Source organism: Neoarius graeffei, chromosome 8, assembly GCF_027579695.1.
Source record: "Neoarius graeffei isolate fNeoGra1 chromosome 8, fNeoGra1.pri, whole genome shotgun sequence".
NCBI lineage: Eukaryota > Metazoa > Chordata > Actinopteri > Siluriformes > Ariidae > Neoarius > Neoarius graeffei.
In genome coordinates, this window is record NC_083576.1 from 88,350,756 (window position 1) to 88,363,799 (window position 13,044).

Consider the following 13,044-nt stretch of genomic DNA (forward strand, 5'->3'; position numbering starts at 1 on the left):
TTTTGTCTCATTTGTTTAACTGGGTTCTCGTTATCTACTTTTAGGACTTGTGTGAAAATCTGATGATGTTTTAGGTCATATTTATGCAGAAATATAGAAAATTCTAAAGGGTTCACAAACTTTCAAGCACCACTGTAAATAACTAAAATTAAATTAAATTCAAATTTGAGCACATTCAGAGGATTACTTGTTATCTGCTTTCCAATCCCCTTGGGCCACTTTGGAGGAAAGCTGTCAGGTTTCGTATCAGCTGTTTCAGCATTTCAGAACAGTCACTGAGTTATAAGGAGGTTTGTGTTGAGGGACATGAGCTTCAGTGCTGCACACTCACAGTTCCAGAATCAAGTATTTCAACTGAGACACCGTGTCATCAACACAAATCCACACATTTTACTAAATTGTATGTGCTTAAATAGTGTAATATAATACACTGATTTATTTATTTCCATCATTAACAGTGTAGCCATAAAACAGTGAAACTGGAAATGTAATTTGTAGCCTGTATATATTTGTAATAATAATAATAATAATAATAATAATAATAATAATAATAATCTTTATGAGACACAGGGTTTCAAACCTGACACTTATTTACATGAAAGCTGTGCATGGCAAACAAACTGGGTGAGGTTTGTTTTGCCAGGCAAAACAAATGTCACCCGGTAGCAAAGGACTGGAGACCAGAGGTTTATGCTGAGATGCATGAAAGATAGGGTGAACACGTCGCATGGTGAGTGGTAATGCGAGTCTAACAGAACATTGGTTGATTACCTTCTTGAAGAGGATGGGTCCAAGGAACCTGGGTGCTAGCTTGCGAGAGACTAAGTGGCAGGTGGTGCATGGAGAGCATTACTCATTGACCTACTCGGTAAGTGGGTGCCTTGGAGTGACGTTTGTCGGCCTGCCTCTTGGATGCAAGTGTGGAGCTGACATAAGCTGACACTTATTTACATCAAAGCTGTGCATGGCAAACAAACCGGGCAAGGTAGCACTTATGATGAATATGAAGGAAGATATTGCGAAAAAAAATAGGTACCCTATGGGTACATGTGGCTCCGGCTTATAAGTAAAAATTTTTCTAATACCATGTCCATACAGTAAATATAGCATAATTTCCTCTATGAGGCAGTAGCCACAAAAATGAAGCATAATCCAAAAATGAACAATTTTAAAAATCACAGAAGTAAAATATACCAAGTGTCTGTACTTTATATTATTCTACTCTTACCTCTTACAGTTTTCGAAACCGAAACCTCCGAACCGAAAGCTGTCACCATGACCTTATTTCCAGGAAACTCTTATTTCCTGGAAATGGCCTGGCGCTAGAGCTCAGTGGAACACACTTTCCCTCTGGAATAAGCATAAACTTGTCTGAAAGCAATTTCTTTAGTCTAGTCCATTTATTTCGAATGGTGAACCAAATTGTATATGCTCACCGACAGAGGTGGAAAAACCCGGGTGCAGAAAGTAAAAACCCTGCCACATTTTTGCTCCAGCCAATTCAATGAACCAGCTGATCCTAATTACCACATCCCCTAAGCCAGGTTGATGAGCTAATTGGTGAAATCACCTGTGTTGAGAGCACAGGCAGAAGGAAAACCTAAGCAGGACTTTTACTTTGTCAATCCAGTTTTTCCACCTCTGCTCACGACCATTTTAATCGGAACACATGTATGCGCAGTGCGCAGTTGTTACACTCTTACATTCTTACAGCATGATGACATAGTGGCTAGCACCTCTATATAAGGCAGTAGACACAACAAAAATGATTTTGACCTTTTTGGTTACCTTGACCGGATGACCCTCAACATGTTGGAGGTTCTATTTGAGACCAATGGCCATCTATCCTGAAAGTTTCATGAAGATTGGTCTAGCCGTTTTCCCGTAATATCCTTAACAAAAAAACAAAGAAACCCGACCAAAAACAATACCTCACCCCCTGGTGGACTCTGTCCCGAGTGAGGTAATTAATGGCAAATATAGAATAACAAATAGAATAAATAAAAATATAATAATGTGGATAAAAATATTAAAAGTTATGGCGATTTATATTGACAATGGAACCTTTATGATATAGTGTGAAAATTATAATAACTTAGAGGCTTGAGTACACTGGACAATTTAGAGTTAATCTCGAACATTTTTTGTTATCTACATAATAGTTTGAGCAAAATGATTTCTAACTATAGAATCCAGACTGTTGAATAATTTAGCAGCAGAATATTTGAAGGAGCTATAACCAGACTTGGATGATATTTTGTTTCTTGTGTTGTTGTTACAGTGCCTTGCAAAAGTATTCATACCCCTTGAACTTTTTCACATTTTTCCACCTTACAATCACGAACTTAAAAGTTTTTTATTGCGATTTTATGTGATAGACCAACACAGAGTAGCACATAATTGTGAAGTGAAACGAAAATGATAAATGGTCTTCAAAATTTTAAACAAAAAAAAATCTGCTTCCATGGAAGGTGGACGCATTCCCTCCTTTTTTTCCCTGCTTGTGCTTCTGTGTCTTGTCTCGTCTGCTGTACATTTTGAAGAGACTCTTCCTGCATTACTTTCTAAACTGAAAAGCATGGAATTGATAAACTGGTCTCCTAACGAAATTGACACAGTTTTGGGTGCGGGGGAACCTGTTTGTCCTGCCAGAACGTTTGCGGCTGGTTACACGATGGACGCGTGGGAGCAGTGGTGGGTCGTGTGCCTGGCGATTCTTTCTGTGGAGGACATTGAAGATATCTACCTATACGGAACCATGATTACAGGACTTTTGCTGATTGGAATAGGCATTGCCCTGGTATATCGAGGAAATCAGACAACGGTGACAGCTGTTCAAAGCCCCACAAAGCTGCCCGATATGATTGGAGTGGTGGGCAAAGCTGTTGGCACTTGGACTGTGGACATTCAGAACTTTAACCACAAAACGGTTATCTCGGAGCAGCTTTCAGCTTTGCAAGGAATACGTTTTTCGGAGATCAATTTGAATAGAATGGACAGATATGGACAAGCGGTGAGGACGTGCAAAGACTGCATCTGGAAAGACCAAACAATTCATATCTTATCGACATTCGGCACCCTGAGACAGAACCGGCCTTGTTTCAGGCCGTTGCTGAGAAAACATTTCCCCCTGAAGGTCAATGCCGGGAGACACTCGCATTCCTCGCATTCCTCTCTAACTCTCCGCGGTCACCATTTTTACCCCCAGTGTGACAAGCGGGTGCGTGACCAGCGCCTTCATGGCTGCAGGAGCGGATGGCTGCTTGCTTGCGCTGGATTACCTCCTCCCCTCCCCCCCTTACCCCTGATTCCCCCCTCAAGTCCCGTGTTTAAAGTGTACCTGTGTTGTAGTTGTGCTTATGCAAAGGTTTTTTTAAATGTTCCCACACTGTACTCCTGACAGGAGGATAGTGGGGGGGTGTTCTTTTTTTTTCCTTATCTCTCCTCATGTTGTGTTTCCTTTTTATCTTTATCCCTGTCTTCCTGTCCTGTCTACCCTATGTCAATTGTATGTAGTATATGTATGATCAGGTTGATGGCTCATTTCGCTGGTACATGTGACTAGTGACAATAAAGGGCATCATCATCATCTGAAAAATGTGGTGTGCATTAGTATTCAGCCCCCCTGTGTTAATACTTTGTAGAGCCACCTTTTGCTGAAATTACAGCTACAAGTCTTTTGTGGTATCTCTCTACCAGCTTTGCACATCTAGACACTGAAATTTTTGCCCATTCTTCTTTGCAAAATAGCTCAAGCTCAGCCAGATTGGATGGAGAGCGTCTGTGAACAGCAATTTTCAAGTCTTGCCACAGATGCTCAATGGAATTTAGGTCTGGACTTTGACTGGGCCATTCTAACACATGAATATTCTTTGATCTAAACCATTCCATTGTAGCTCTGGCTGTATGTTTAGGGTCATTGTCTTGCTGGAAGGTGAATCTCCTTCCCAGTCTCAAGTCTTTTGCAGCCTCCAATAGGTTTTCTTCCAGGATTGCCCTGTATTTAGCTCCATCCATCTTCCCATCAACTCTGACCAGCTTCCCTGTCTCTGCTGAAGAAAAGCATTCCCATAGCATGATGCTGGCACCACCATGTTTCACAGTGGGGATGGTGTGTGCAGGGTGATGAGCAGTGTTAGTTTTCTGCCACACATAGCGCTTTGCATTTAGGCCAAAAAGTTCAACTTTGGTCTCATCTGACCAAAGCACCTTCTTCCACATGTTTGCTGTGTCCCCTACATGGCTTCTTATGCCTGTCTTTCAACAATGGCTTTCTTCTTGCCACTCTTCCAAAAAGGCCAGATTTGTGGAGTGTACGACTTATAGTTGTCCTGTGCACAGATTCTCCCACCTGAGCTGTGGATTTCTGCAGCTCCTCCAGAGTGATCATGGGCTTCTTGACTGCTTCTCTGACCAGTGCTCTCCTTGCTCGCTCTGTCAGTTTAGGTGGACGGCCATGTCTTGGTAGGTTTGCAGTTGTGCCATACTTTTTCCATTTTTGAATGATGGATTGAACAGTGCTTCTTGAGATGTTCAGAGCTTGGGATTTTTTTTTTATAACCTAACCCTCCTTTAAACTTCTCCAGAACTTTATCCCTGACCTGTCTGGTGAGTTCTTTGGTCTTCATGATGCTGTTTTTTCTTCAGTGTTCTCTAACAAACCACTGAGGCCTTCACAGAACAAGTGTATTTATGCTGAGAGTAAATTACACACAGTAGGACTCTATTAACTAATTAGACAACTTCTGAAGGCAATTGAATGCACTGGATTGTATTTAGAGGTATTAGAGGACAGGGGGCTGAATACTAATGCACACCACATTTTTCAGATTTTTATTTGTTTAAAATTTTGAAGACCATTTATCATTTTCGTTTCACTTCACAATCATGTGCTACTCTGTGTTGGTCTATCACATAAAATCTCAATAAAAAACTTTTAGGTTTGTGGTTGTAAGGTGGAAAAATGTGAAAAAGTTCAGGGGGTATGAATACTTTTGCAAGGCACTGTATGTACTTCAGAATTGCAGGTAAATATGTTCCTGAGGTATGAGGGGCAAAGTCCTTTCAAGCATTTGAATACAAATAGGCATTTATGGAAAGTCCAACAATCAGTCAAACGGATTCAACTCAACTCTCTAAACAAGTTTTCAGATCGTTCTTCTCTGGTCTTCTTTTGTCGAATAATGCAGGCACCTCTCTTCTGCAACCTTAGTAATCTGTCAAGGCTTGTCTTGTCAGCATTAGACCAGACCACATCACAGTATTCGTAAAGAGCCTGGACCAAAGAGCTGTGAAGATATTTGCACGTGTCCGCAGTGAGATACTTTCTACTCCTCAAAAGATTTAACCTTTTAGCTACTTTTCCAGACAGATCGTCAAGATGATTACAACAGGTCATAATAGGATCAAAGGTCAGACCGAGGTACTTGAAAGAATCTGTAACTTCTAGGTCAGTTCCTGTGAATGACAATACTGACTTTGGACATCTTTTAAGTCATTGGTTAGAACCAAAAAACATGACTTTTGTTTTGGTAAAATTTATGATTAGCTTGTTAAGAGAAAACCAGTTATTGAAAGCATGAAGATTTTCCTCAAGAAATACAGTTGTGATCAGAAGTTTACATACAGTGACATGAATGTCATCTTGGATATAAATGTCATGGCAGTATTTGGGCTTTCAGTCATTTTTTTGAACTGTTCTTTTTCTGTGGCAGAACGTACAGCATACATCTTTAATTAAAAAAACACTAGAATTTGATGCACAAGTTTTAATTTTCTTTGGGTTTTCTGAAATCAACACATGGTCAAAATTATACATACAGGGTCAAAAAAAAAATATATATATATATATATATATATATATATATATATATATATATATATATATATATATATATACAGCACACCTAATATTTGGGTAAAATGCCTCTTCACAAGATTGACCTTGACCAAACATTTTTGTTTACCATGAAGAAGCTTGTGGCAGAATTCTGGTTGGATATTTCATGACTCTTCATGGTCTTAGTCCATGGTGATCTGAACTGTAGACAGTGATCAGCTTCCAGTTCATGGCAGGGTTGTGGCATGGTGGTTCCCAGGTTGTTCCTGACCATCCAAACCAACTTCCTTTCAGCTGAGGGTGACAGTTTGGGTTTTCCTGAAGCAAAATGGCTTGGCAAAGTGACTACACCCCATGATAACTTGGATACAATTGTTTGAACTAATCTTGGAATTTGCAGTTGTTTAGAAATGGCTCCAAGAGACATTCCGGAGTTGTGTATATCTGTGATCCTCTTTCTCAGATCTGCACTGAGCTCCTTGGACTTTCCCATTTTACTGTATGTTGGTCAATCCAATGAGTTCTTTAAACAAACCCTTTTTATGAAGGCACAGAGAAGCTACCAGCTATTGTCCTACATAATCACTAACAGGAAGTTAAGAGATCTCAGCCTTGGCAAGATAAGAGACATTTTGGAAGTTTCAGCACTTCTGAGTTAATAATGTACAGTGCTCAGCATAAATTAGTCCACCCCCTTTGAAAAGTAACATTTTAAACAATATCTCAATGAACACAATTTCCAAAATGTTGACAAGTTTAATATAACATCTGTTTAACTTATAACATGAAAGTAAGGTTAATAATATAAACTTAGATTACACATTTTTCAGTTTTACTCAAATTAAGGTGGTGCAAAAATGAGTACACCCCACAACAAAAACTACTACCATACGTCTAGTACTTTGTATGGCCTCTATGATTTTTAATGACAGCACCAAGTCTTCTAGGCATGGAATGAACAAGTTGGCGACATTTTGCAACATCAATCTTTTTTCCATTCTTCAACAATGACCTCTTTTAGTGACTGGATGCTGGATGGAGACTGATGCTCAACTTGTCTCTTCAGAATTCCCCAAGGAAAATAATTTCTTTCCACCACAAAGGTGAAGGCTGCAAGAAGATCAGCAAAGCTTTACTTATCACTCAGAATACTGTAGCAAAAGTGGTACAAAAATTTAAGAAAGATGGAACTGCAACCATCTCACAGAGACATCCAGGTTGTCCATGGAAGTTAACACCTCGACAGGAGCGTCTTCTGATGAGAAGGGTTGAAGAAAATTGGCATGCAAATTCACTGCAGTTATCTAAAGAAGTAGAAAGCCAAACTGGGGTGACTATTTCCCGTGACACAATATGGCGGACACTGCAGATGAATGACATGCATGGATGCCGTCCACGAAAGAAGCCTCTCTTAAAGCCCAGACACAAAAAAGCCCGCCTAGAGTTTGCCAGGGCCCATGCTGACAAAGATGTAGACTACTGGGACTCTATACTCTGGAATGATGAGACCAAGATAAATGTTTTTGGAACTGATGGCTTCAAAACTGTATGGCGTCACAAAGGTGAGGAATACAAAGAAAAATGCATGGTGCCTACAGTGAAACATGGTGGTGGCAGTGTCCTTATGTGGGGCTGCATGAGTGCTGCTGGTGTCGGGGAGCTGCATTTTATTGATGGCATCATGAATTCACAGATGTATTGCTCTATACTGAAAGAGAAGATGCTACCATCACTCCATGCCCTTGGTCGTCGTGCACTTTTCCAACATGACTATACGCACATCTAAGGCGACTGTTGGATTTCTGAAGAAGAACAGGATGAAAGTGATTCAGTGGCCAAGTATATCTCCTGATCTGAACCCAATCGAACACCTATGGGGAATTCTGAAGAGACAAGTTGAGCATCAGTCTCCATCCAGCATCCAGTCACTAAAAGAGGTCATTGTTGAAGAATGGAAAAAAGATTGATGTTGCAAAATGTCACCAACTTGTTCATTCCATGCCTAGAAGACTTGGTGCTGTCATTAAAAATCATGGAGGCCATACAAAGTACTAGACGTATGGTAGTAGTTTTTGTTGTGGGGTGTACTCATTTTTGCACCACCCTAATTTGAGTAAAACTGAAAAAATGTGTAATCTAAGTTCTATTATTAACCTTACTTTCACGTTATAAGTTAAACAGATGTTATATTAAACTTCGTCTTGTCAACATTTTGGAAATTGTTTGTGTTCATTGAGATATTGTTTAAAATGTTACTTTTTAAAGGGGTTGTATTCATTTACGCTGAGCACTGTAAGTGAGCGTATGTAAATTTTCGACCCTGTATGTACAATTTTGACCATGTGTTGATTTCAGAAAACCCAAAGAAAATTAAAACTTGTGCACCAAAGTCGAGTGGGTTTTTTTAATTAAAGATGTATGCTGTACAATCAGTCTGCCACAAAAAAAAAGAACAGTTCAAAGAAATTACTGAAAGCCCAAATACTGCCATGACATTCATATCCAAAATGGCATTCATGTCACTGTATGTAAACTTCTGACCACAACTGTAACTCCATAGAATGGACGTCCTTACCAGCAAAGAACAGGGCTGTATTGTCTGCATACAGAACAACCTTGCAATGATGAATTGACTTTGGGAGATCATTGATAAACACGATAAAAAGAAGAGTTCCTAGGACCGAACCTTGATGTGCTCCAAGGAATAGTTAATTGAAGTGCAGTTTGCTGTGTTGTATGATGTTGTTTATATGCCTTTAACTGCACTCATAAAATAGTCTAACAACAGCAATATCATAAAACACTTTTTGAATTCCTGGTTGACTGTACAGTGAAAAAATCTCATTAATTTAAATTAATTCAAGTGCATACATCAGTTCCATGTGAATGAATTGAGGTACATTATAACAATTAGTCTTTGTATCTCCAACATGTTTTGATCATACATTTTCAAAGTCCTGAAAAAAGTCAAACCCTGTATTCTCACCCGAGGTCAAAATCGAACCGGGCCATAATTGGATCGTGTTAATACTATGTCACTTGATAATACTCTACATAATTCAAACTAGTAATTAGGAACTTGATTTAATTATATAGAATTCATGAAATCACATTTTGATGAGAAACTAAGTCTTTTTACGTAAACTACACATAATCTGCTCTCTTAAATATTCCATTTTAAGTGTAAAGGTTAACAATTGTGTAACATCTAAGAGGAAAGTAAAATTATTTCGAAAACATAATGCAACAATGCGAAAGAGGAACAAGAGAACAAAGCTGGCTATGCTATTGAAGAGTAACATGAACCAATCATGGGTATCTGTGAGCTAATGTACGTGGAAGAGGGAAGATATCAATTTCCTCCAAGTTTGTGACACTACCCTATAACCAAGCATGAGTAGCGGTTCAAAAAATATGCAGTTGAACGGCTTCACATGTCTCTGAGGAAGCATGTGTTTTCACCACTTTCCCCAGTGAGTAGCTGCTATAATAAAATCATGGGAAGAACTGGCTGGTGGGTGGGAATTGGCATCAACTGTAGAAAACATGGACGGCTTGATTCCATTGCCTCCCACTCTACAGAAATGAAACCAATGAACCATGTTGTCAAAATTTGGAGCCAGAGTCTGTGCAGTAGAGATGAAGTCAGGTACATCTACTCCTTTGCTATGCTCCATGTACAGTGGACAGTCCTAATGCTCAGTGGTAGAAATGATCAGATGAATATGGGCACATTGTTAAATAATGTTTATTACACCTATCCAGAGAATGTAATAGTTTCAGCTGGAGATATTTCATTAATACAGATGCATCTATGAAGGACATGTATCACATGAACTGAAAATGTGATTGGGGGGGTTTGAATGCATGTACTACAAGAGCCAAATCTCCCATTTTCTTATAGCTCTATGATGCACTTCCTGTGGTGAGGTCCTTGCCCCTTCCCTTTAAAAAAGCCTTTGATAACTTCAGCAGACTTAAAAGCTTGACAGCAAACATGATCAACAAGCACAAGACAACAAGAGTCCCAGGAAAACCAAGAGACTTTGTCGACTGCTATTTGGATGAGCTTGATAAGGTTTGTATTTGTGTGATTTAAGTCAATTCAGTTTTGCCTGATGACAAATCATGCTAATGTGTGTTATTTTATGTCTTGTTTGTAACAGAGAGACAGTGAATCCACTTTCAGTGAAGAACAACTTGTGGCGTTTGTTATGAATCTGCATGTGGCTGGAACTGATACCACATCCAACACACTACTTACAGCGATTCTCTACCTCATGGTTCATCCAGACATCCAGAGTGTGAACTTTAAAATTGTCCATTGCATTATCTTCTAAACCTGTTTATTAAATCAATGTTGAACTTTTGATATTTTTGCCCAAATTGGCAGGTTGAATGAATCTCATAATAGTGCCATACATGCTTTGTTTCTAGAGAGATGCCAGCAAGAGATAGATGAGGTTCTGGAGGGAAAATCTGAGGTATCATTCGAGGACAGACACAACATGCCGTACATACAAGCTGTGATTCATGAGTGTCAACGTGTCGCCAACACTGTGCCTCTGAGTGTGTTCCACTGTACCACAAGAGATACTGAACTGATGAACTATACCATCCCAAAGGTGACGATTTTAATTGCTTTGACTTCACCGTTCCGCTACACATGTTAATCTCTGTTTTTTATTTCCCTGTGTTCCAGAGAACTCTGATCATTCCCAACCTGTCCTCAGTGTTGAGTGAAGAAGGCCAGTGGAAGTTTCCTCATGATTTTAATCCATCAAACTTCCTAAATGAACAGGGACAGTTTGAGAAGCCTGAGGCCTTCTTACCTTTTTCGTCTGGTGAGAACTCAGGAGTGAAAAGACACTGTAAACTTCATTTAAACCTCATTTAACCAAACCAGAGATTAATTCATTTGACAAAAAGCAAATCTACATTTATGTATTCTGTCTATGTGTAGGGCCTCGTGTATGTCTTGGTGAAAGTCTGGCTCGCATGGAGCTCTTCCTCTTCTTGGTTACTCTGCTGCGCCGCTTTCAGTTCATTTGGCCTGAAGATGCAAGAGAACCAGATTTCACTCCTGTGTTTGGGCTAACAATAACACCCAAACCGTACAGGATGGAAGTCAGGCTGAGAGAACCAGCTAGAGAAATGTAGACCCAGTATATATCTGTATACTGAAAATATCTTTATGACTATTGAAGAAATGAGCCTGTCCTCATGGGCATGTGACAGTTGTTCTAGGGTTAATGCTACGTTATAATTAACATGGTGATTGGCTGTTTCACATTTAATTACTTTCTTCCTCATGGCCTTGTATCTAAAATTGTGTCTTATTTTTTTCTGTGATTCTGTGAAAAAAAAGGATGTAAAAAAAGGGATGTAAGAGGTTTAATCAAGTCAAATTCCAGCTATTTAACCCATGTTAAATTAAACTGCCAGTAGTAAATCTGGATCTTGTTTACAATGTTTGACAATGATTAAAAAGTTGCATTCTTAACAAAATGTTTGTTTGTGCATATAAATGCCAAATGCCATGATTGTAAATATATAAAAACAAATATATGCAGTATATTTTATTTCCTAGTGCCAGTGTCATGCATGTAAATATCATGAAATACTCATAAAAGGAAAAGTGAAAAAAATAATATTTTTGGGCTGCAGAAATAATAATAATGACTAGAACCCCAATTCCAAAAAAATTGGGACACTGTGTAAAACATAAATAAAAACAGAATGTGAAGATTTGCAAATCATGGAAACCCCATATTTCATTGAAAATAGTATAAAGAAACATCAAATGTTGAAACTGAGAAGTTTTATTGTTTTTTGAAAAAAAAAAAGAGTGGAAAGCTGGAAGCCATGGAGCAGAAGCTCAAAGAGAACGTCAAACATCAGCTAGGCAACAGTAAGTGGAACATCCCACTTGGCCCGCCAGGGTATGTGCCCGAGCCTGCTGAACCAAGTTCCCACTTCAATACAACAACACCCAAATGGATGAAGATTCAGCAGGTGGTAGGCAGGGCAAGATCTGCCTCATCACCAGGACCAAATGGTGATCCATACAGGGTATACAAGAACTGTCCCATGTTGCTGAAGTTATTGTGGAAGCTGCTGATTGTTGCCTGGAAGACTCAAGCCATCCCTTCAGAGTGGAACAGAGTAATAACCACATTTATCCTGAAAGAACAAGATTCCCATAACAATCAGTTTAGAGGCATTGCCCTATTAAATGTAGAAGGGAAGATATTCTTTTCAGTGGTGGGAGAACAGATGGACAACTACCTCTTGAACAATAACTATATTGACACCAGCTGCCAGAAGGCAGGTATCCCAGCATTCCCCGGCTGTGTAGAACACTCAACCATGATCTAGGAGCAGATCCAGAGAGCCAAGCATGACAAGTTGGATCTCTGTGTAGTCTGGCTGGATCTAGAAAATGCCTATGGCTCAGTCCCCCACCAACTCATCAAATTTGACCTTGAGCACTTTATTTGAATATTGATTATGGTGTTCCCCAGGGGTCAGTATTGGGTCCTAAACTGTTCATTCTCTATATAAATGATATGTGCAATGTATCAAAGCTATTTAAGATGGTATTATTTGCAGATGACATGAATATGTTTTGTTCTGGAACATGAGTTAGAAAACATAATCTCTTCAGAATTGTGCAGGTTAAAAAGTTGGTTTGATTTAAATAAATTATTAAATCTGTCTAAAACAAATATCATGTTATTTCATAATTATAAAATAAATAAGGCAATAAATGTACAGGTAGATGGTGTTGACATTGAAAGAGTTTCTAATAATACATTTCTTGGGGTAATAATAGATGATAGAATTACTTGGAAATCACATATAAAATACATACTAATTAAACTATCAAGAAGCATATCTGTGTTGAGTAAAGCTAAGCATGTCCTGGACTATAATTCACTCCGCATTCTTTACTGTTCCCTGGTTTTACCGTACTTAAATTACTGCTCAGTGGTGTGGGGAAATACGTATAAATGTTCACTTCATGCAATAACTATACTTCAAAAAATAGTTATAAGAATAATTCATCAGATTAACGTTTTTAAAACGATTAGCGTGCACACAGCAACACCAATACACGATTTGCGTGCACATAGCAACGCCAATACACGGATACGCTCGGCTCCGCAGGCATCCCGCGCTCCAAATCACTCCGCCCTGAACAG

The 13,044-nt window shown here is 39.0% G+C and overlaps 1 protein-coding gene across 2 annotated transcripts in view; it reads left to right on the forward strand.

Annotated features, from left to right (window-relative positions):
- LOC132891016 (cytochrome P450 2D20-like) overlaps window positions 1-11,322 on the forward strand; it is a 29,063-nt gene extending 17,741 nt beyond the window's left edge. Inside the window, exons 2-6 of one of the 2 annotated variants that reach the window (XM_060928454.1) lie at window positions 9,744-9,917; window positions 10,006-10,141; window positions 10,277-10,464; window positions 10,542-10,710; window positions 10,803-11,322. In XM_060928454.1, coding sequence (XP_060784437.1) covers window positions 9,744-9,917; window positions 10,006-10,141; window positions 10,277-10,464; window positions 10,542-10,710; window positions 10,803-10,999 — 864 coding nt within the window. In that variant the 3' untranslated portion in view covers window positions 11,000-11,322. The remainder of the gene's footprint in view (window positions 1-9,743; window positions 9,918-10,005; window positions 10,142-10,276; window positions 10,465-10,541; window positions 10,711-10,802) is intronic. The other variant, XM_060928455.1, reaches the window with a different exon arrangement.
- The last annotated feature ends 1,722 nt before the right edge of the window (window positions 11,323-13,044 follow it).